This window comes from Ixodes scapularis, unplaced genomic scaffold (assembly GCF_016920785.2).
Source record: "Ixodes scapularis isolate PalLabHiFi unplaced genomic scaffold, ASM1692078v2 PGA_scaffold6__148_contigs__length_123643588, whole genome shotgun sequence".
Taxonomy (NCBI): domain Eukaryota; kingdom Metazoa; phylum Arthropoda; class Arachnida; order Ixodida; family Ixodidae; genus Ixodes; species Ixodes scapularis.
In genome coordinates this window covers 79,084,189-79,107,455 of record NW_024609881.1, presented here as the reverse complement: position 1 = coordinate 79,107,455, position 23,267 = coordinate 79,084,189, and the positions used below count along the sequence as shown (strand labels likewise).

Sequence of the window (23,267 nt, the reverse complement as noted above, 5' to 3'; positions counted from 1 at the left end):
ATACGTAGTAGAAAGTTATTGACTGGGTAGTCTTCTGACACTATACTTCGTCTCATCCTACGATGGACTAAAGGCCAAAGCCACGAACCGCCAGGTCCAATCACGTTCCACGCTAAACTATGCCACGCTTAGCATTGATTAGGTTTGGAAGAATAATGCTCCCAATCCAAAAAACGCTGCGTCTTTTTTATAGCTTCGACACTGCAAAGAGCCAGTACGTCGTGGCATTCTTTGGAGTGTACAATTGTCGAGTCACTCGTTGCTTGATCCGAACCACTATCCGCCCATTATCCGAGCCGCAGGCACTGATACGTGCATCGAAGCGAAATACCACGCAATGTCTAAGTAGCTCGTGATTGGATCTGGCGGTTCGTAGCTTCTACCTTTAGTCCATCGTAGGGTGAGACGAAGTACAGAGTGTCACAAAAGAAAATTTACAGTCTTTTTTAGCGCAAAAATAAACTAGGCATCGCCGAACGCTCATTCTCCGCCCAAAGGTAGAGCTAGAGGTCCCAACCAGATGCCAAAGTTTCAGCCCGATCCGATAACTTAATCAAAAGTTATAAGTGATTTTCTGAAAATTTCAATGGGAAAATGGTGGCCGACGGAGTTTTCGAACACATGGGGCTCTATGGCACCAGAAACCGTAAACGGGCAAAAATGGGCTTCATTTTCCCATTGAAATTTTCAGAAAATCACTTATAACTTTTGATTAAGTTATCGGATCGGGCGAAAACTTTGGCATCTGGTTGTGACCTCTAGCTCTACCTTCGGGTGGAAAATGAGCGTTCCGCGATGCCTAGTTTATCTTTGCGGTAAAAAAGACCGTGTAAATTTTCTTTTGTGACACCCTGTATATAATAAAATGCCTGGCAAAAAATAAACAACAATTTTGGGGGGGTGTCAGTGTCCCTTTAATTCAGTTTAAAATATGTTTCCTTACATTTTGAACGAAGTATTGATGTTTTTGAGGTTCTACTGCTACCTACGTCATGTTGAAGCAAAAAAAATGAGATCCAGAATTTACTTTCCATGCCCCTTTGAAATAGTAGGGAGGCTCAGGTGAGGGTGGGTGCAACTGCTAGATCGGCGATCACGGGACATGGACGCCATTTAATTGCTAAATTTTGCTGGGAGTCTATGGGGCAAAGGGTCGTTTTCTTTCCTAACTCGGCTCATAAAAGCCCATTAAGGTGCTTGAATGATTTACACAAGGTATAAATGATTACTTTTCCATAGCCACCAGTTTTTTTGCGATAGGTTAAGTATTTTTTTAACGCGAAAAATGGTAAATTCCGCCATCTTGGACGTTGCTGCTTGTCTGGCAACTTTGCTTGCTCCGCTTGACGTTTGTAATTCGTGGTGCGAGAAGGAAGCGAGAGGGGCTGCGCCAAGGCGCTCGTTGCTTGCAAAGGGGGGAGAGAGGAGGAAAGGCGCATGGAGCAACAGAGTTGCAACAGAGCGGGCGCCTGCTCTCGTGCAGGCAACACTGGCGCAAATCCTTTCTCGAATACTCTCCCTCAGGCGCCGCCATTATATTGCAAACGCTCTCCAGGTTTTGAGTTGCGCCCACCCTCACTACAGCCTCCCTATGAAATAGACGCGATCGCAACGCCGCCATTTCTCCCGCAGCGGTCGCTCCGGGAACTGCACGGCCGCTCCGAGAACTGCACGGCCGCACGTACCGGTTCAGTCGAGTCGCGCAAGGGCCGGCATCTTCGCTGGGATCCGCAAACACCCCCGCAGCCCGTGTGTACAAGTACAACCAACTGCGTTGGCTTTGTCCGGGTTGCTTTATGACATCACTGGTTCCCGCGCATGCGCACTGCTGTTCGGCGACGCGCAAGTGTGCGCGCGTTATCCACCGAGGAATCGCAGCTGCTGAGGTGGTAAACAGATCGGCGTGAAATGGCGACGAGAGAGCCGACGCGAACCGTCATAGCGACAATAGGCAGTTTTTGTATAGCGTTGCAGCGCCATCTCGCAGTAGCTATATAAAGAAACTTTCATGTTTTGACTCCCTGCTAAAGGGCGGTGCTATTAATAAACGGCTCGTGCCGTTCGATTTCTCAAAAATTAAAGTTTTCTTGCAAACCTCGTTTAAATGAGAATCACAAAGCGAAACCCAAAACTTTCCCGCAGCTGGAAACATTGTCCTGCTCGTCTACTACTGGACACACGCCACACAGCCCCACGCTCTCTTTTTATCTCTTTTGCTCTAACGAACAAAACAATTCTTCCAGTTGTTGATGCTCCGTCGCCCGCTAGACTGAGTGGATTTTGGTGACCGTAGAGCCGCTCAGACTTCGTCGGCCGATTTAATAAACTTTGAGGCGGAATTGCGTCGTAATATTTTACATGTAGGCAGTGGCGTCACGAGGGTCAGCGGCACCTAGCCCGCCGCGACCCCCCCCCCCCCCCCCCTCCCCGCTCTCGCGTGGTCCGCCGCAACTCCCCCCCCCCCCCCCCCCCCCATCTCGTGGCCCGCCGCGACAACCCCCTGAGCGCTGCACCCGGGGCGGTCCGCCCCCCCCCCCCCCCCCCCCCCCCCCCTTGTGATGCCACTGCATGTAGGCTTTTCAGGTGACACGACGAAGGACTGCGTTTTTTTCTTCTCAACATCGATATTTGACCGGAGTTGCCCTTTTACTAACAGTTGCACTATTCTCAATAGCAATTCTAAATTAAAAACAAAACAAAACAAAAAAAAATAGCACGTCGGGAAGGTTCTTAGTATTACGTTGATTTAGAGCTGACTTTGCACTACAGTGCTGACTCAGCCTTGTTTCAGTGTTAATTCCATGGCAGCTCAGCGTCAGCGATGTTCCTATTGTTGATTCAGAACTGAACTGTGCTCGATTCATTCTTTAGTTCCAGTTTGTCCTCACTGTGGCACAAACAAGCCCAAGTGCGTTTTTTTGCGCTTCAGGCAGTTGTTTCCGAGTCTAAACGATGCGTCCCTTTACAAGGGAAAGTCGGCTAAAGCGTGTGAAAACACACCCCGGCAATTCCCAATAGACTACTTCCATAAAGCCCCATATACATGCAACACGGCGCGCGTTGCACTCTGGGAACTAGTTGGCCAGCCAGGGAGGAGGGTGGCACGGTTTCGGTTTCGATCGACGCGTCGACAAGAGATTATACACAGAGCGTGGGCTATTAACGGCCGTTATCTCATGTTTTCTGGTCCCGAGAGCGTCATTTGTGGTCTCTAAACTAACCTAAATGACCAGACCTCGAAGCTTTAGACAAACCCGAGACGTATAGCTTGTCTTAACTCATGCTTGTTGTATTTTTGTACTTGAGCCTTTCTGTTAGCGTTGCAATCGAGGTATGTGGACGAGCCAGTGCTGGGAATCTCGACGCTGCGAAGCTCGGGGAGCTTGCTTGTGTACGAATCAACAAGCTGTAGCAACCAATAAGTATGCATGCATCGAGCTCGGGCCTTTACTTTAGTGTTGTTGATCAGAAAGTTTGTTTGTTTCGTGCGTCCATAGACGAAATATCACTTTTTGCAGTTACTGCTTTTCTTAATACGCCTGAGTACGCGAGGTAAAACTCGGAGGCGCTATTGAAAAGCTCAATTTTAACACACTTCTTATCTCTTATCTGTACTGACCTGCAGCACTGCACGAAGTGAGGTCCCCACCCGCTTGGCATTCCTCTAATGTTCAACATGGCGTGTGCGCATAAAGTTATCCTGCAATCATATAGGCACATTCGCACATACAGACCATTTTTAGAAGGCAAAAGTCGAGCACTTTTGTGAAGATTGTCGCACCGTTCGCCGGGAGTGCGCCGGACGGGCATGAACCTCTATGCGGTGCGCCAAACGAACGAAATTATTCAAAGCTCGTTTGACAGTTGCTAATGGCCGTAATATTTGTTATGTGTTTGCTTTCTTCCTGCCTGAGTACGTCGAGATAATTTCAGACACACCGTTCAGGCACAGATCTTGGGCGTCAGTAAAAGCTCGTCCAAAAAGGCTTAGCGAGGAGTAGGGGACGCTTGTTAAGGCCTCCGTCGTAGCTCGCCGATCTCAGCGTTTGCGAAAACTTAATCTTCTATCAGCATAAAATTTGAGTGCACGGGAGATATATGATGACACGAGGAAGACATCATAGTAACTTTTGTGCAGTAGAGAGGTCGAATTTATTGCGTTTCCTTAAAAGTTCATGCGTCAACGCTGGGCTCAACTTTGATACTCCTGTGAGAATGCGGCTTGCTTTTTGCCCAATGAAGTAACACGAAGCGGACGTTTGGCAATCAAAATAGGTGAAAGGCTCCAGATGAACAAATTTCAGTTGTTCACTGGTACTAGACGGGATTATTGAAATTGAACTGAAAGATGCACTCGTGGGGTGAGGTGACTAAGCCACGTCTTACTACGCTTGCATAAGCACTCATAATATCCGGTGTTTCGGGAACCAAGAAAAGTGCCCCGGTCTTCGTTTTGTATCGCTCGAGAATGAGTGTATTGTACGTTCGTGAAAAGTCAGATAATCGAAAACGCAAGCAGCGCCTTCGGTTGCGGCGTGATAGCATGAGATGAAGCTGCTCAGTCGAAACCGAAACTGAGCGGCCAACTAGTTCCCAGAGTGCACTGCGTGGTAGTTCGCCGCGATGGGGCGGGTTGGTTTTGGAAGAAGTCCATTGCCCCTTGCTGATGGTCTGCGCTGACATTACAATCAAGGTACCAACAGAGGCGACCTGAATATGTATACTTGCAATCACTGTCCCACCTTCCAATCAAGTCGCAGGATATTTATGCGATTTATGCGACGGCTGTCAAAACTGATTATTGCTTTATCGCCCCCAAGAGCTTCGCTTTTTCGGGCCCTACGCCGTTTCTTGTAGTTCTAGTATTAGCCGTATCACCACGATATTGCTACAGGGAGTTCGCACAGTGTCTACAGTAGGGATCTCAAACTCACTCTAGTGCGGGGGCAGAATAGGTCACCCCCGAAAGATCGAGAGCCAACTCAGGGCGAGGGGAGGGGGGGGGGGGGGGGGGGAAATACTTATATTTTGGTTTTTTGAGTAAAAAAGAAAAAGCAATGGCGTTTCACGTTGTAAAGCAATCGACACTCGCAGTGGCACCCTGGAGACTTTCACTAAAGGGACCACATGCTTTTTGTCAACTCGTCGTTTTGCAAGTGCCATATTTAGCTTTTATTTGCTTCTACGACTACTTTGGGCTAACACGTGATGAGGTAAGATTTAAAACCCCAACGTGCTGGCATTTTTTTTAATAGAGCGAGAAGAAGCAAACTGCCGTTGTTCCAAAACGTACAACGCCACGACGGCAGGGGATTTCGGGAACCCTCGGTACAGATCACGCGCTTTCTCGTTGCGCCTCCGCGAGAGTTGCGGCAGCTACCGCCAGCAGCCGTCGCAGACATCTGCCATCCCCGGTCATCCGCAGGAACGTCGAGCGTCGTTGGCGGCGTACCGCATCTCTGGCAGCGTAAACGCATCGCGACAGGTTTCACCTGTCGCGATGCGTTTACGCTGTTTGAATTATTTGAATACCTTATGCGGCGTAATTTACCTTCACGTCGCGCAGTGTGACCGAATTCACTTATTTTGCACCGCATCAGCGGCAGGGTTCAACTGCAGTCGGTTACCAGTCAAGAAGGTAGGAGAAGCTCCTCCCACAAGCGTGATGCGCCCTTTTCAAATCCCTCCGCAGTCGAACGAAGAGTTCACTGGAAACGCTCCTTGTACCGCTTCAATGGATAGATATTGGCCACAGAGTGGTGGCAACTTGTCTTCTTCCCCCACTTTTTAAGAAAGCGACCTCTGTATTCATTGGAGGGGGAACCGAGCACTTGAAAGTAGTCTTTGTATCCATCGGAGGGGGAACCTAACCCCGGAAAGTCCACAACGCTAAGTCAAACGAAAGATAAGGCAAATATTTTCAGAAAGGCAAGACCCTCCTCCGAAGTTGGCTGCGACGTCACGGAAACGCTGGGACGCTATTGGATGCGGAGGTGGCGGAGGGATATATGAATCCTTTTGAGGGGCATTTGTCACTACCTTCATGACCTGCAACTTACTATAGTGTTCCACAAGCGCAAAACAAACAAAAATGAATTTGCTCGACATGAAAACTTAATCACCTTCCGGCTACCCCAGCCATCTCCCGCAGTATCGCTTGGTCACAAACATGGTCGTTTGTGGCCGGAAAATGGCGCCCAAGCGTTATAAGAAAAAGAAAAATTCTGACAGGTCGTACAGGTTACAATTGGAAAGACGTTAAGGGGATCAACGAACAGACAAACCGAACATGTTTTGTACGTTGTCGGCATACGACGGAGCCTGTACAAAGGAGAGAGATGAGAAATGGGCAGCCTCGCAAGATAGCCAACGCGATACGCTCTCCACGTGAGAGCCGGAGGAAATACGATGGGACTCCCATTTCGTCACGCGGCGCGCGCTGGCTTTTGGGATTTTTGCGAAGGGTCGTTACTGTCGCCTTAGTTAACCGGCATGAAAAAAAAAATGCAACTCCTGATACGACAGTTTGGATTCTCGATGATTTTTATAGCAGCATCGCAAGAAAACACTTACATCTTAAACGTATTCTTTGACTGCAGCAGAAGACGACCTCAAAGTTTTATCTTTGACGGTTGCTCCTGCAGAGCAAGAGTCCGTGCAGCCAAAATCGGTGACAGGTTCAGAGCAAAGTGGAAGCTCCTCCCACCTCTCCAGCGTTCGCTCTGCCATAGGGGAGAGAGGGGTGGAAAGGACTTCCACTTTTATCTTAACCGGTCACCGACTATAGTACATTAGCGGTGTTGTCGTATGCAGGTGATTTACACGAGAAAGCGTTACGAGGATAATAAAATAGAATTATGAAAAATAGGTTAACAGGTGATATGAGCAGCGCTTCTTTGCGAGCGGAAATGAATCGACGATATGAAACTTATTTATGGCGATGTAGCACTAGAGGCAAGGGAACGGGAGCTTGCCACAGCGGGGTGCTTGCGGGCCACGTCCAAAAGAGTCGCGGGCCGCATGCGGACAGCGCGTTTGAGACCGAGCGTGCGTCAGGAGCGTTACCGTGCCCGCGAGAGCCTGCGGTAATAGTATATTAAGAGCCCCTAAGAGATGATAAAATGTGATTTTATTTCTTACATACCTTAACTTCCTACTATAAAATACAGCTCGGCTTTGTTCGTTTCCTTCCTCTATGCATATCTGAGCTGCGAAGTTTTTTAACGAAGAACGGGTAAAAGCACATGCGAGCTGGTGAAAAACTTCCATCGTAACCGGAGACACCGGAAAATAAAAAAAAAGACATAACTTTTTTTTTTTATTATTTTCCAGTGTCTCCGGTTACGATGGAATATTTTTACCTTTTCACCGTCTAATGTTGTCACCGACCAAAAAGTAATAGACCCTTTCCGAAATTCAGTGCCATCTGGTGGTTCGTAAAGCAGTTTAGGTTTTGCCATATCAATGGCGGAAATTAACTTTTATCGGCACCGTCACTTTCGCATGTCAACGGCACGCGAGGAATTGTTCAGTGTGAGTTCTTTCTCGATCACTTTCAGTTCGATGGTGACCAAGAACCTGCATTCAGAACAAAGCTCCAACACACTCAGATGCCCCGAGAAAATTCTATACACCAAAGTGCTTTAAAGCCAATTGTGTGCCGTCCACAGATTGACTGAATCTGAGCTTTTAGAAATAATCACTTACGTAGCTTTTGTGTTCCATTTCTACGTCGCGTCGAACTGACCTCCCGAATGTACAGGCCTGGCAACATCCGCTTAGAAGCATCTTCAACGTCTTCCTTTATCAGTCACTAGAAGGCCGCCATTGGTATGGCACAGATGCCGTTCCACAGATGATGATAGTAATCAAAGTGGCCAGACTGAATTTCGGAAAGGGTTTATGCAGCTAGAGGTTGTTCTGGCAGAAACATGACGTTGTTACTCACTCTACATGAGAAATGTAGCCAGTGCAGGTCAACTGCTAGACGGAGTAGTGATACACGACCGCACGCCGGTACGATGCTCATCCAGATCGAAACGGGCAGGGGTGGGGATTGAACCTAGGACCCCTGGGTTCTGCAGCGCGAGCTTTCGCTCCGCGTGCTCCGAGCTGGGGCCCTAATCTGGACACTTGGCGAGAACGTCGGTGAGAAATCTGGCGGCCGTGATTGACCAACGCCACATTTAACCTTGTCGCTGACCAATCATAGACGCCGGATTTTTTGCAGACTTTTTCGCCAAGTGTCCAGATCATACCTCCTGGTGTGCGCTAGCCCACTCGGTCACGGAACAAGAAAAACCCGAACACCCGAGCGACACCCTGTCGCTCTCGTTGCGCCGCTCAACAGTTATCGGCGGAAGCTCTCGTGCTGCCTGTGGCAAAGTAACGTTGGCCTGTGGTGTGCTTCGGATATATGGATGCTAATGACTCTACCCTTTATAATGGGCGATAGTTTGCGCCACCTAGCAGATACCAAAAATATGATTCATCCCCTCGCCCTTCTAAGCCCCATTTTGCTCCCCCTCTACATTTTTGTAACTATATTCACCAACCACACTAGCCAGCGTGGAATATCGCCAGTAGCGATACCCCACACTAGCGAGAGTAGTATTCTCCGTTCAGCCCAAAGCTGATACTGCGATGGGAGCTACGCTCTCACCGGACCAATCAGCCGCTTCCCTTTCATCACCTGACCCTGCTCTCCGCGCGAGGATGTGGGGGAACAGAGTGATCAAGTGACGAAGGATGGACGTATGATTGGCCCAACGTCCTCGTAGCTTTCACCGCAATCTGGGCTCGGGGGTAAACGGAGTATGGTTCATACCCCACAGTTGCGAGAGTAGTGATGGTGCCAAGTGACCTGCCCTTTTAATGAATAGAATTCTCGCCGATTTCATTCGGCTCTCGCCGATTTCATTCGGCTTACCTCAACATGCGGTGCTGAACGCCACGCCTTCTCAGAGTTGACAATCCGGCACGACATTTCGTACGCCCCTCAAAATAATCTTTCATCGGTCGCACCGTGTAATGTATAAATTGTTATGTCACTGTGATAAGGCGACTGATTTTCGGTTTCTACGCTTCATCAGCGGGAATTCAAAACGTGCGTGTCACATTATTAGCTCGCGCCTGGCGTCGAATGTGCAGGGAGACTGAAGCAAATGGGTGCGAATTTTATTTACTGATAGGGGGGCGGCCACTTGGCACAGTCACTGCCCTCGAAGCCTGCCACAAGCTGCGCGAGAGCTGCCACTATAACGATTGCGACGAGGGCGGGTGGCTGTCGATCTGTTGTTCTCGTTTCCTGTGTTCGGGACTATACTTTCCGATACAATTATGCAGTTTTAAAATAGCGTAAAGTCGGGCTGTCGTAGTGGTATTGCTACGGTGAGCTCGCGCTGCATATGCTGCTCAGCGCGCGTGCGCGCAGGAAGCCGTATGCCGTGCCCACGCTAGCGTGCGGTAACTCTATGATAAAACTGCCTATTGTTTTATTGATACATTTCTTGCTCGATCAGGACCACGGGAACGCGGCGATTGTACTCTTTTGAAACACTATAAACTTTTAGCAAGCCGTTATCGTGTTCCTCGTACCGCGCTACCGGAGCTTTTAAAGCATGCTTTTAAGCGCATGCCCCGTAGTCACGGTATGACCCGGGTTTGCGCTTGTAAGCACGCGTCAGAGGCTCCGGTAGTGCGGTGCACGGAATACGGTAACGGTTCACTAAAAGTCTCTGTTGTTACGGTTCATAGGCTCAGGGAATCTTGAGGACATCGGCAAAGGCAACAATACACACAAACACTTCATTTGCGACCCGAAAGCAAAGAAGGAAATGCCTTCTACCGCCCACTGGAAGATAATCCTGACCAAGAACGTCAAGGCAGGTTAGAACATGCTGGTAATGTTACAATAAAAAAAGTAAAGTAAGAGAAAAAAAAAAAGAAGCGAAATTTTTTTTTTTTTTTTTTTGGGGGGGGGGGGGGGCGGTTTTGGCTCGTCCTTTTTGCTGCTTGCCTCGTAAATATGGACACATCCGTCCCCCACCCACAATCGTCCATAATAGGGTTTTAGTAGATCGTTCCGATATTTACTACAACGGTTCCGGATAACCGGCACAATGCACACTCGTTGGGAAAGTATCGGGTATGGTTATCAGAGTCATCGAAAGGATCTACTCAAACTCCAGTCGTTCATAATATCGAAGACAGAAATGCAATTATTTTAACCGGCTTGTCCTCGAAAAAAAGGATGTACATTTTTACATGTGGCAGAGTATTCATAGCAGAGAGTTTTAGTAGATTGTTCCGATGACGATACCAGATACTCCGCCACCGCCTTTGCGCATGCATCGTGTCGGGGGTATCGGCGGTATCGGAACGATCTACTAAAACTCTTTATTAACGGGGTTCACCTTAACGAGATACGGCAGCATTGCCGCGGAGCTCGTTCACACTCACCGATGGACGGCAAGCCCTCGCCGATGGGGACGAGCTGGTCCCAGCTCTGCTGACTTGCCATGGAGCTTGAGACTGTCTTGCGTGGTCATCTGGCGCTACCCCTCCATTGCCCGCCCCCCAACCAAACCGGATGTCAGCTGACCCGTTCTCGAGCGGATGTGGCGTTCGTGGCTTTTGACGCCGACTCTTATCTTTAGTGCCGATGTAGCGGACGATGTTTTTGGCGTCGTCACTCTGGGCGAGTTTGTTATTTTTTTTATCCAAGAGCGTAGATAATATTTCGAAAAATAGGGCGAGTTGTAGCGCGTGTGTCATAGTCTCTGATAAACGATCCGTGCTGAAACCAGTAATCTAGTGGAGTTAAAAAATAAAAGACGCTCTCTTTACGCCTCATACAAGTAGCTGGTATGATGCGTATGAGGCCTCAGACATGTGGTGCTTGTTCGTACGTGTTAGCTGGCACTTCCTTAGAAAGACGTTTACAGTATGGAGAAACAACGTACCCCGCACCAGGCTAGAAAATGAGATCACAGAGAGCAATTTTTTGATAGTGCTAATCAAAGCAATTGTTTTGAAAAAAACAAAAAAAAAACAACGTTGCTTTTAGTTCTAAAATCTGCACAACTCTGCACAACCAAACTCACTCTCTGAACTAAGTAAGAAAATGCCGCGCTGGCTTTATTGACGGAGAGACGCCAAATACTTTCAGCAACGTCGATACGACTCAGAGTGCTTGATAGTAGCGAAACGTCGCTCAGATGCGTGCTCCTTGGGTTGTGGGCCCTTAAAGGGATACTTCAAAGAAATTTGAAATATTCCCGTCGTGTTCAAAAATAGGTTGAATATGATCCACAATATCCGTAAATGACAATCGCGCGTTTGTATTTTGAGCCTGGTGGCTGTATTTTTCGTAATAAACGGCCCACTCTGGCAAGCGCTCGGAGAAGGCCCAGCGGAGACCACGTGACATCCAACGCAGTCGTGACGTAGGTCGTCTCAAGACGAGCAAAGCTACGGCGAGGCTGATGTCGAGAGGATGGCCTAGTCGTTCCAGCCACCGAAGCGGCTGCTTTTGTACGAATTTTGAGTGACGGGTTAATCTTCTGTAATCTTCTAGGGGGACAATAGCGACTTCTGTGACACACAAAAGTCATTCTCGTGAAGAGGGGAGTTCCTCCTGCCCCTCTTCTCTCGTCGTGGCCGGAGACGAGACAACCTCCGTCACTAGCTGTCAAGGTTCCTAGACGGGCATTACAAGCGAGGCGTTAGCGACATCCACCAGGTGCTCTTTGCTAATTATTTAATTCGTTTTAAAATTCCTTCTCGTGACTTTTTAACAAGATATTGGTATGTTCAATGTGATGCTGCTTTTTTGAACACATACAAACCAAAAAATGAGCCCCGAAATTTCGTTGTAGTATCCCTTTAATAGGTAGCGTTTAAACTTTTCCTAGAATAACCGGCTTTGTGGTAAAAAGCTATTGGTTGATTTTTTTTTTCGCGACACGTTTGTTGATTGGTGCTTTAAAATACCTTTTTAACGGTACAATCTTCAAAGGGGGAAAAAAATACCCGTGAAACACCATGCAGATGTCAGTCCTCGTTCAAATACTTTGTATTCGCTTCGTTCTCCAATGTTAGAGAGTGATATTTTTCGACATTGCGAATATCACCATAGTTGAAACGGTCGCCCTGCTCGTATGGCGAACAAGACACGGCGTTCGCCGCGGGCATTATGACAAAAATATCTACGTTCACGCATGTTTAATTAATGTTTGCTTCATACATTCGTATGCTTCGAACATGTGCGCCGACAGTTCTTGTATGATTGATGTGACGGAACAATTATAAAGTTAAGAAACAGGCCTCAAACAATAGAGAGTTTTAGGGAACCGTTTTTGCGCATTCAATACGGTACGATGGGCCGTCCTGTGCAAACTGCGCATGCGCTACCGCGAAAGACTCGCATATGTGCAGTTCGTAGCGAAGGCCGCATCGTACCGTATCGGATGTGCAGACAAGGTTCCCTAAAACTCTCTGCTGTCTCAAGACTGTATTTGGTATCATACTTATAAAACCCCGAGACATGAAAGAAAAACGAGAAACAAGAACAAGAAAAATAGACAACACAACGAGGTTTTTTGAATGATGTATTAGCAGGGTTACCACGGCTGTAGCACCGACACAAGTCAAATTTCTTCTACGATTGCCTAAAAAAAAAAAAATTGGGGGGTTTTACGTGCCAAACCTACGACGGGCATCTGGCACGCCCCAGCGGAGGACTGGGGATTAATTTCGACCAGCTGGGGATCTTTTGACGTGCAACCGAAAGCTCGGCTACACGGCGCCTTCTCCGCAATAAGCCTCCGTCATATTGCGGGCATCTCGGTCGGGATTCGAACCCGCCACCTGGGGATCTACGATTGCCTAGACAGCGGAGAGTTAGTATACCTTTTTTGAAGTGGCGTCGTGTGTCTCCAGTGTAGAGCAGCAACTCTTTTGGTGCTGTAGGACTAGAAACTTTCTTCGCTTCCTCACTTCCTCTTGTAACATGATCTCTTCCTCTTTCATCCTTCCACTTGCGAGAGTTTTATTCCATTCCCTACAAGCGGCGACAGCAAAAAGTCACGTTCTCCTCTGTGCCTTGCAGACGATTGACCTTGAAGGTTGGCCGTGATAGCATCCTTCACAGTAATGGTCTACTCCACAAACCAACGCCACGACACACACACAAAAACAAAAACAAAAAAATAACACGATCCCGCAGATCTTGGGCAGTTTTCACTTTCAGGCATTTGAAGGCACCATGCTTTTTGTACAGTGTTCGTTTGGCTCTTGACGACGTGTCTCGTGTCCGCAGGCGATCATCATCAAGCTCCTCCAGAAGACGGTGTCCCTGGCATCCAACCTCAAGGTTGAAGCGCCGCAACAACTGCTCGACTTTTGCATGTACGCCGTCGGAACCATGGGCGGCATCGTGTCGGTGAGCAATTGCCCTTCGAACCAAGAAGATACTCGTGCTATAACAGTCCCACGTTGAGACTCATATCTTGATGAAAGAACAAAGTTGCTTTGGATGCATGGAAGTTTTGCTTTCACTCCGTAGGAAAGGTATGTCAGATGAAAAAGTAAACCTTTGATTAATTCATACAAATCAAGTTCTCGAGTAAACATCTAATACTCCTGTCAGACGGGCTAATTTAGTGCACTTCAACCGCGCGTGCCCTTCAGCTCACCGAATGTCACTTCAAGTGTTTCGGTACCTCACAGAATAAATTAGTGTCACTCGGAAATGATGGGAATAACGAGGTGTAAAATGAAATTAAACACGTAAAATGTTAAAGTAAAAGCGTACATTTCTTTTCTTAGCAGTATTTCGTATCTTTAATAAAAAAGTACGTTACAACACAATATTACGTTAATTGACGATATTTGCGCCAATTGAATCAGTCTGATCGATCATCACAAGCCAAGATAAACACGAAGCAGATCCAACCTTGGCGTTCCGCTTGGTCCCACGGAGGCCTGCAAGGTGGCCCTGACCCTTCCTTTTTAGACCATGATTATTGTGTTGTCTCATAAACCTGCAAGCTGAACCCCCCCCCCCCCTTCCCCCCCCCCCCTCCCCCCCCAGAAGTAGACTATACCTTTCTCTAAAAACAAAGATAGCTTTGGAAGGGCTGACTATGTCGTCGCCTTTTATCGATTCGCCGCGGCGCTAATCTTAAAGCTACGTACACCCTACTATTTTTTTTTTTGCAATAACATTTCTTACTTTTTTTTTACGAATTTCTAATTCTTTAAAAAATAGACGCCAAGTTTTTTGCGTTGTTTGTGTGTTGTTACGTTTTACTCTTGAAACATTGATTTCGACGCTACGCACTCGATCGAGCGAAGTGAGTTCGTCAAACTCCCTTGAAGTCGAGTATGTTCTTCGGGAGGAAGCATTGTGGCACACATACAATATATGGCACTAAAGTCGAGGTTCACTCGGTTGAAGTGCGCTGAATTAGCCTGTCTGACAGGGGTACAAAAGCCGGTTCACGCTTTGCGTTTGAGTTAGATGGACTGCGCTGCAGCCGCCTGTGACTGCTGAGCACGAGAGTAGAATGCAGCTAAGCTATTTGGCAGTCGTTGTACATGACGATGAAAAACAACGCAGAAGACAGGGCAAAAGAGGGACATACACGACAGGACAAGCGTTTGTCCTGTCGTGTGTGTATGTTCCTCTTTTGTCCTTATTTTTGCGTTGCTTTTGATTTCCATCTACAGACGTGATGCGCCCGTTTCAAGTCCCTCCGCAGTTGAAAGAATAGTTCACTGGAAACGCCCCTTGTTCCGTTTCAATGGATAGATATTGGCTACAGAGAGATGCCCAACTTGTCTCCGATCCCCACTTTTAAAAAAACGACCTTTGTATTCATCGGAGGGGGAACTGAGCCCCTGAAAGTAGGCTTTGTATTCATCGGAGGGGGAACCTAACCCCCGAAAGCAGTATTTGTTTCCATCGGAGGGGGAAAACTGTAACCTCCCTCTCGTGGCTCCACAACCCTAAGTCAGAGTCGAAAGATAAGGCAAATATTTACAGGAAGGCAAGACCCCCCTCCCGCGTTGACCGCGACGTCACGGAAACGATGGGACGCTACTGGATACGGAGGTGACGGAGGGATCTGTGAATCCCTTTGAGGAGCATTGGCCGCTACCTCCTTGACCTGTAACGGTTCTGGGCGAGAGAACACACTGACGCCGTCTGTCGGGAGGTCCTGAAACACTTGCTATACACGTTTGCAAGTCCGGTCTCAGGGCGCCGCCATCTTCCTCAGTGGGGTGCGCTCTCGGGAGCGGCCATAATCCGATTACGACGCCTTAGCAAGGCTTCGTAATCGGATTATGACTGGTCCAAGCGCACCCCAGACAGGCAAGATGGCAGCGCCCTGAAGCCGGACTTGCAAACGTGTATACTTGAGTACATTTTACGTGTCATTCTTTCACCGTGTGCTTTAAGTGATTCTGATCACGCTATAAGCAACCACAGCTCATAAACAGTGCGTAGATTTGAAAAGAGTTCCAGGGGTGTCTGATAGATGGCGGCAGTGTGCCTGTGTGTTCGCTTTGGCTAGGTGGCGCCAGGCGCCGCCCGATTTAAAGGGACACTGACACCCCCCAAAATTTTTTTTTAATATTTTGCCAGGCGCTTCATTATGGTGTCGGAGGACTACCCAATTAATATTTTGCAACAGAGTAGCGTATTTTTTTAATAAAGCCAAAAGACGCAACTGCTCGAAACCGAAACCGAAACCCGACGGAGGTCGGAGAAGTGGAGAGAAGAGAGCGAGTGGCGGAAGTCACGTGGCTACACCCGACCGTGGTTTTTTTTCTTTTTTTTTTTTCTCCTTTCCGTAGCAGACGACATGCGGCGTATGGGAACTGTTCGCCGTGGGATTCTTTTGCAGTTATGTATGTTCCGCTCGTTGTTCTGTACTCCAAGATGAGTTGTTTTGTACATTGAGGAGTTGGAGATGAGTAGTGAGTGCCCGTGGTGAATTTTGATCGGCTTCGAAAAGAATACACCCAAGATGTTGCGTGAAGAGCTGGCTCACATGTCCTGCGTCCGAAACAGAAGTGGCATTGTGCGATAGAGTTTCCAAAAGATTAACGGGATCGGGACCAATGGCTGGCTGCAATTCCTGTAGACCATTTACGGGCACCTCGGAAAGCGGGCGCTACCTGATTTATATGCTCCTTGCATTTTGTGGAAAGTGATTACATTGAGTTCGCAGGTGTCAAAAAAGGAAATCCCATACCATTTAATTCAGCGACGTGTCGTCCACAACATTTGTTTCTTGTTCTTTTTTTCAGTGATAATTGTAAAAAAAAAAAAAAGAAATGTAAACATAAAAAAACATATGAAAAAAAAAAAAAAAAGTTTCACGGGGGTTCGAACCCGGTCCTGCGGCGTGTGAAACGGACGTCTTTCCCTCTAAGCTACTGGGGCATATCGAAACTAGGGAATCTCTTTCCTTAGTAATAATTCAGCCGATAAACTGTAAGTTGGAAAGTTTGCTGCTGATTTTCCTCTAACAAAAGCACTCCCGGGTCGAAGTCGGAATGCACCACGCATTGGCGACATTCTCGCCTTGTAAAGAAATCGTACGCGTGCATATTCAACTCGAAGTAGACACGTCGTGCTTGACGTTTGCGCGAGCGATGTCTTCAGCCACGAGAAGAGAACGACGGCTCGGCGACGTCTTCGTGCCAACGGCTTGGTGGTCGGGCGTGTCGTACGGAATGAATACCAATTCTTCTGATCAGTCCCAAATTTCTCTTTTAGAGGTAGACAGAATTCGCCAGTACCACGAACGACAGTTCTGAAATAGAGGTCCCACGCCCGTCGTCCGCTGCCATCGCCGTCCCTGCGAGACCCACGATACGCGAAACGACGCACGCACAGAATGCTTCCGGTTGTCTGTGAAACTTTTTTTTTCAATCAACGTATTTGCAACTTTTTAGAAGCCACAGAAAATGGGTTTCATATTTTTTTCTATTTTTAATACTGAGTGTGTGCCTTCAGTGACCCACGACTTTGATTAAATTTGGTGGTCGCATCGATACCTTAGAAAACGGCCCGTGACCGCGGGAAAGAGAGTGAGCGAGACTCGAACCGGCCAGTTCTTGATCGGCGGTTTTCGGGCGAAAGAAACCGAATTTCGAGCCGCAAATTCTGTTCTGCGTAGTTGAGCTCTCATATGTCACGTACAACTAAAAACCTCGGCAAGCATAAATACGCTGTCAGTGTCCCTTTAAAGAGTTCAGCCATATTCTCGTCGTAAGCGGGCACGAGCGTTTGCAATGTTTTTAACAGCAAATATGTGACTAATTGGTTCTTCTCATGTGTCACAGTCTAGGTCAAGTTTGTTTCGTTGATTTTGAGAGTGTGAAGTTACTCTGCGCCACTGTTAACCTATGATTTGTTTTACCTGACGCACTCAACGCCATGAGCTGATGGAACCAATCACATAGCGACAAAAGCGCACCATCATGGTGGTCGTTATGTTTCTGTACGTGTTCTGTGATCGCTGAACCAATCATAAACAGCAAAGGCCTTGGGACTTGCTCTTTTGGAGTCGCTTGATTGGTCCCGTTTCCTTGTAGTGTCGGCTGCGTCTGTATTTCAGCCGAAAACGAACTATCGACATTTTGATCTCCATCTCTCAGTAATATCTTCACAAGGGCACTTCGCCACAATGCCTGTTCCTGTCGAAATTGGACGGAGTGTGATATATTAACTCATGATAGATATAAGCATATAGTCTGGGGTACTGTTCAACGTGCTACTGGGCTCCGCAGCGTTGTATAGGCAAAGAGGGGAGCAACATTTGCAAGCGCACGTTTCGTTTTCGTTGCTCTCAACCTTTTCATAAGATACGACAGACCCGGCACACCACGCATGATCGTGGTATAAGTTCCATGATAAATTCACATCAACCAACAACGGTAGAGTAAAACACACCCGAGGTTGCTTTTTAACATAGAATATATTTTAAAACGATATCAAAAGTTTTCAGACCCCCGAAAGATTGGAACATCTTGAAAGTGTGAGCCAAGTGGTTTGCCTTAAGTTCCTATATAAGAGCTTCTTACAAGTAAAGTCCCTAGATAAGAGTTGTTGTTGAGTGTTATTGTTACACACGGGAAGAGTGGATGCCTGCACGTAATGTTAGCCTCCTTGGGCAGGGGCAAGACTCGCACAGGCGGGGAAAGAGGGTGAGAAAAGAAAAGAGGGATTGGGGGTGATTTGGTCACCAATCTCTGGATGAGTAGGGTCGAATCAGGAGGCTATTTTCTTGAGGAAGAGGGACACTGCAGAACTGTCTTCTGGTATAGAGATCGCAAATTAGTCGATGACGGTTGAGACGAGAAGGCTTGACGGGTCTAGGTGGCGGGCCGGTAAGCTAGAGGCGCGTTGCAAGTCCAGTGGCTTGGAGGTACTCAAGAAGAGATTTATAAGCACATTCCCTTCTTCGTCGACCTCCGGTAGGAAAAAGGATTTCGTTCTTTTGAGTAGTCACAGTTGTGCTGGCGCTTAGGATGGCGGTAAAAAAGGACCGTCGAGCTTGATCGTAGTGAGAACAATTTAGGAGGACGTTGTCGAGGTCCTTTGGGACATTGCATCTGGCACAGTAGGGAGTACTTGACCTGGAGATCTTGTGAAGCGCCGTTGATGTGTAGGCACAGTTTGCAGGAAGGAGATGAAGTAGCGTGGAAATCTGATCTTGTTAGTTTTAACTCAGGGAGCGATGGAGGAGGATTCCCGCTTGCAACTTTTGTATGGGGGTGACGCATTCTGGTAATTAATTGGCACAGTCTGCGCGCTTCGCAATAACGTGGGATGAAAAGACTGGGTTAACCTTCCTTGTGTGCCTTTGAAGCAAGGACATCGGCGCGTTCGTTGTCGGGGATACCCATATGTGACAAATCTTCGAAGTGCCGTGGAAGAACTTGTAGTTGGGCTAGTTGGTGAACGTTGGAAATCATGGTGTAAGGCGCAAAAAACAACGGACACAAGAGACGCCTGTATGTTTGATTTCTCTCTTGTGTCCGTTGTTGTTTTGCACCTTACACCATGATTTGAAGCGCCGACTGCGTGACGGTGGAGGTTTTAGAAAGCGAATGGCGGCGCACAGCAGAGGTTTGAACTGAATGCCGCCATTTTATTCCAACGGAATGTGCTTTGTAATTTGTAATGGTTGTCGTTATTTGTAAAAGAAGTATCAAGGAATTTTACTTACAAGTAGCGACAATCTTTGAAGCGCCGACTGCGTGACGGTGCAGATTTGAGGAAGCGAATGGCGGCGCACAGCAGAAGGCTGAACTGAATGACACCATTTTGTTTCAGTGGAATGTGCTTCGTCGTTTGTATTGGTTGTCGCTACTTGTAAAAAGAAGTATCAAGGGACTTTAGGTTTGCCGACTAAGCTATTTTACGCGCTGTTGCACACCTCGAGACCTTTCCTGTCATGCTGCGCCATATCACGGTTTCTGTCAGAATGACAGAAACCGTTTGTATGTTCTTCCCTTTTTCCCTAGAAGACCTATCACGCATTCTCAGTGTTTGCATGATCAATCTTGTATAATTCTATTGTTTACTTTTTGTGTCTCGCATTTTTGTGCAGCGCATGACAAAGCAACTCATCGAAGGCGTCGTTATGCCCACGGACAGAGCGAAGGCGGTCAACATCGAGTACGACACCGAGATCGCCTTGGAAGGAGAGCCGGAGAAAGGTGAGATCCTCGTATAGAATCAATATCTTGCGTCTCGTCTCAAAAACCAGCCGTAAAACTAGGCGTATGCATGCCCGTCCCGGGCTCAAATTTACTTCTAAGGCGCGACCTGTCAGGGCAAACTCCATTCATTGCACGGGTTACTCAGCCACGGGGAACATTGCTAATTGGGAATAACATATAATATGTTGAGACCTAAAGAAATAAGAAAAATGTTGTGTCTCTGGTCTGCTCCCGCGTTAGCATTGCAGACTTAAATCCGATTATAAAATAAATAAAAAGGGCTGAGCGCCAAAAGAAAAAAAATAAATAAATAGCGAAACCGCAGTTCAGGGAGCGGGCCCGGTCAGCGGATTTCATTTCCCCTCCCCTTTTTTCCCCTTTTCTTTTTTCCGTTTAATCCCTCTCCCTCTTGGTTTTGTACTTGACGTACAATTTTCTTCGAGGTTGATTTTCATTCTTCGTCCTTTGGTGATGATTCTTGGGTCTTGGGTTCTTGATTGTGGTGGGAGGGTTGGTGCTTGATTTGAGATGGTGTTTTCTCTCTTGTAACTTCTGTAATGAGCTCATGGAATGATTATTTCCCCCCCATCGTCCCCTGTCGTGCCTGTGCCTCATTTTTGTTTCCTAGTGGGTTATTGTTGTATGCTTGTTGGTTTGTTTTTAGGTTAATCCGAGAGTGGTGTCCCAGTGGGGTTATTGTTGGATGTTTGTTGGTTTGTTTTTGGGTTGTTCCGAGAATGGTTGGTTTTTAAGGGAATCCCCTCCCTCTTCCCCTGTCCCACATGCTCCTCCGCCTCCTTCCCATTTTGTTCTCTCGAATGGATTAGAGGTGGCTCCCAGTTTCCCTTAATTGGGGTGGTGCAATGGACCGAGGAGGTCTATAGGAAAATCAAGAAGTAAGAGTTTTTTTGTTTTTTTTTTGGATATCGATTTCTTAATGCCCTGAGATATTCGACATAGTGATTTAAAATGTTTTTCCTTTTCCTTCTCTTTTTTTAAAGATTTTTTTCCCTCCATCTTGTGCCGGCCGCCCTCCTCCCCTCAATCCCCCCCCCCCCCCCCCTAACCCTTAACCCCTTCCCCTTGACGGTCATTTTTGGTTCATCGCCCCTCCCTGCGGTCGCAAGTCCTGCGGATCAGAGTTTCTAAAGCTAGAATTGATTTTTTTTAACGCACACCGAAAGTTAGCTTATTCCTTATTTTCCCTTTATATCCTTTTGATTTTAGGTGGGTTATCTCTCGGGATATTGCGGTAGTCTGCCAGCGAGCAGTGCCTGCTGTATTCTTGTCGCGTGTGACGGGACCGAGGAATAAGTGAAAAGCAGAAAATACAACACCCATGAATGATGTTGTTCACGCCTGTTGTCTTGTGTGCTTGGTTTTTGGCCAGATTTCCCTTGTCAAGTTCCGTGTAAAACCGTAGGTGTCCTTCGCTTACTTTGAAAAGAATTGACGCTAGCTGTGTACATTGCAGAAAACCTGTTCGACGGAACTGTCCCAATGGAAGTGGCTCTTGCCAGAGCGGTAGTCTTGGAGGAAAAAATGAAGGTACGCTCATTCTTCTCCGTTTTGAACTTTTTGAGGTAGAGAGAAATCAATCCATCGACCATTTTCGTGATAAGCAAGGCCAATATCTCGCATAACTCCCGGCAGCTGATAAACCGAAACACTGACCCGATTTACTAGATGACTTTGTGATATATGCTAGGGAGTTTTTTTCTAGCGCAATGAAATGAAGAGTTGTAAGGTGTAACCGAGACTGATTTCTTAGGAGAAATTGCCACGCTGAACAAGTAGAAAAAAAAAAAGAAAACAGTGGGTCGCTGTGGTCAATTTCTGTGTAGAATCTGTGGCGTCACAATTGGGGCGACGCGTTTTCAAACGTTAGCTTTTTGGATAAGCGGACATAAAATACGTGTTAATTTAATTTAGTAGAAGCGTGTTAAATAAACAGACTGTCCTCTTGGAAGACGTTCAGTGCTTTTCTGTACGATGTCATAAAGTAAGTGCCTGTGTGTAAACAGACACAAAAGGCGGCATCACGATTGTTTTCTTGTAGCCCGTCCAGATCAAAAGTCTTATGAAGCAGTCAGCTGTTTGCAATAAACTTACTTTATAGCATTATATATTCGTTTTATTCACACTAAAAGCGTATTGAAAATGGGAAGCAGTTAACCCGTAAGAATAATCCTGGCTTGTTATTTTGTAAAACAGGGCATCTCGCATTACCTGGAAAAAAAAAAAAAAGCGCCGCAGTTACGTCAGTTATTCGATCCAAAAAAAAGCGGCGGCTGATTTCTGTTGAGGCACTAGAGAACGGAAACGAATCGCTCGGTGTTTTGACTTCCGTGTCTTCTTTCGGCAGGCTGAGAAGCAGATCACGACCATGGTCCAGCTCACTGTCGACCTGGTTCTGGCCATTCTGAGGAACATCATCGTGGGAGAAAAACCGCTAGAGTTCCGGGCGCCCAGCGGCCTGGGACTAACCATTTCCATGTTAGTGTCTGCTTTCACTGCGGAGAGTAAACTGTTACTTTTTACGCAACCTGAGAGTGAGCAGAGAGAGCTGATTACAAAAACAGTTTAAAGGTCAGTCCTCACATGCAGCGAAGCGCTGATGTAGCGCTGCTCATGTGTCGTCAGCTACTTATCGTCTGCCATGAGCAACAGTTTTGACGGTGCGATACAAAGCTGGTGAACGCTCACATGAGCAACTTGAGAAAGTGACTGATAGATAATGACTTCATGCGAATTCAAGCGTTTTGGACGCCCAGAAACTGCTCCAGTTCTCTCCCCCTCTTTCAGTGTCAGTGCAAAGGTCAAAAAACACCTCCGGTTGTATTCTTTATTTTTTTATTATTATTCTGAGTGGAAGGAAAGGGGATGGCGTTGTTCACAGCAAAACGATGACCTACAGATCCTTAATTAGCGGTTGGAATTTCGACAGAGGTGCCCGCAATCTGCCGGAGGTATATTGCAGAGAACACGCCGTGTAACCGTGAGATTTTGCTTGCACGCCGAGAGATCCCCTGGTGTTTTTTTTTTAAATAAATCCCCAGTGGTTCGATGGACGTGCCAATTGCCCTTCTTCGGTTTTGCGCGTAAAAAAACACCCAAATTTGAATGGATCTTATTTACCTGCGTGGACAAAACATATCAAAGCCATCTTGCGGATGTTTCTAAAAAGCAGCGATCTGTCACAATTACAGCTTGAGCACTGGGAAAGAGATCATTTAGCTAAATTACATGGTTACTGGAGACCGAAAGTAATGGGACGATCTATTACTTTGATTACTAAAACAGGGGCTCCAATCTGGACACTTGGCGAAAATCCGTCTAGGAATCCGGTGGCCGTGTTTGGCCGGGGCCGAGCTCGACGCCGACGCTGTTCAATCACGGCAGTCGAATTCCTCGCCAAAGTTTCGCCTGGTGGAAAGATAGGAGCCCTAAGTCAGCGACTCGTATGCGCCTCTGGAACCAATTAAAGATATCAACTAACGGGAGCTTTGTCATTCATGAGT

At 47.1% G+C, this 23,267-nt stretch overlaps 1 protein-coding gene across 1 annotated transcript in view; it reads left to right on the top strand.

The window, feature by feature from the left end:
* LOC8029670 overlaps nt 1-22,333 on the top strand; it is a 132,696-nt gene extending 110,363 nt beyond the window's left edge. Inside the window, exons 2-5 of the mRNA XM_040502544.2 lie at nt 13,322-13,444; nt 19,635-19,743; nt 21,221-21,294; nt 22,112-22,333. Coding sequence (XP_040358478.2) covers nt 13,322-13,444; nt 19,635-19,743; nt 21,221-21,294; nt 22,112-22,333 — 528 coding nt within the window. The remainder of the gene's footprint in view (nt 1-13,321; nt 13,445-19,634; nt 19,744-21,220; nt 21,295-22,111) is intronic.
* Nucleotides 22,334-23,267: the final 934 nt, after the last annotated feature.